This window comes from Numida meleagris, unplaced genomic scaffold, assembly GCF_002078875.1.
Source record: "Numida meleagris isolate 19003 breed g44 Domestic line unplaced genomic scaffold, NumMel1.0 unplaced_Scaffold511, whole genome shotgun sequence".
NCBI classification, from domain to species: domain Eukaryota; kingdom Metazoa; phylum Chordata; class Aves; order Galliformes; family Numididae; genus Numida; species Numida meleagris.
The window spans coordinates 22,484-23,196 of NW_018364727.1; the positions used below are offsets into that span (position 1 = coordinate 22,484).

At 59.2% G+C, this 713-nt stretch overlaps 1 protein-coding gene across 1 annotated transcript in view; it reads left to right on the forward strand.

Annotated features, from left to right (window-relative positions):
* The window catches only part of LOC110391794 (LIM homeobox transcription factor 1-alpha-like), a 5,633-nt gene that overhangs the window by 2,041 nt on the left and 2,879 nt on the right, over window positions 1–713 (forward strand). Inside the window, exon 2 of the mRNA XM_021383738.1 lies at window positions 322–496. Within this exon, the coding sequence (XP_021239413.1) occupies window positions 322–496 (175 nt within the window). The remainder of the gene's footprint in view (window positions 1–321; window positions 497–713) is intronic.

Below are 713 nucleotides of genomic sequence, written 5' to 3' on the forward strand. Positions count from 1 at the left end.
CCTTTTCCCCCCTCCCTCTGTGTGCGAGACGAGGAAGAGCAGAAGGATTCCCCACTTCTCCCCGCAGGGAGAGCTTTTCCCACGCTGCACGATGCGAAGGGCGAGGGCAGGAAGAAATCCCTTCGCCTTTTTGACGTTGCCAATGGCGTTTGCTAATGAAGAGGCGCTCCCTTTCCTGGCAGCCCCGCTGCTCCCACCTCGCTTCGGATGAGAAAGAGGGGCAGGAGCGGGGAAAGATCACAGCGATGCTCGCTGCCTGTGAAAGGTGGGAGACCCCTCCTGCCTCAGGACCTCATCTCTGGGGTCTCCTTCTTCTTGCAGATGAAGAAGATCGCTCGCAGGCAGCAGCAGCAGCAGCAGCAGCAGCAGGAGCAGGAGCAGCTGGGCAACCCCCGCTTGGGGTCCGGGAGAGGGACCGGGCGCAGCAGCAGGCAGAGCAACGACGACAGCGAAGGTGAGGAGCACCGCGCACCGATGTGGGGGGATGGCATAGGATAAATCGAGGCCCAAAGCCTCAAAATTAGCCAAAAGCAGGGAGGTCGGCGCTGAGTTGGAGGACACGCTGGGACGGCGAGGCGGTGCTCAGCAGGAGCGGAGGTGCCGGAATTCTCTGCGGTTCTCTGGAGGTTTTGTAATTCTGTGATCCCATGATTCTGGATTCTATGATGCTGCTGTTCTAGGATTCCAGGATCACAGTGATATTCTGTGGTTCT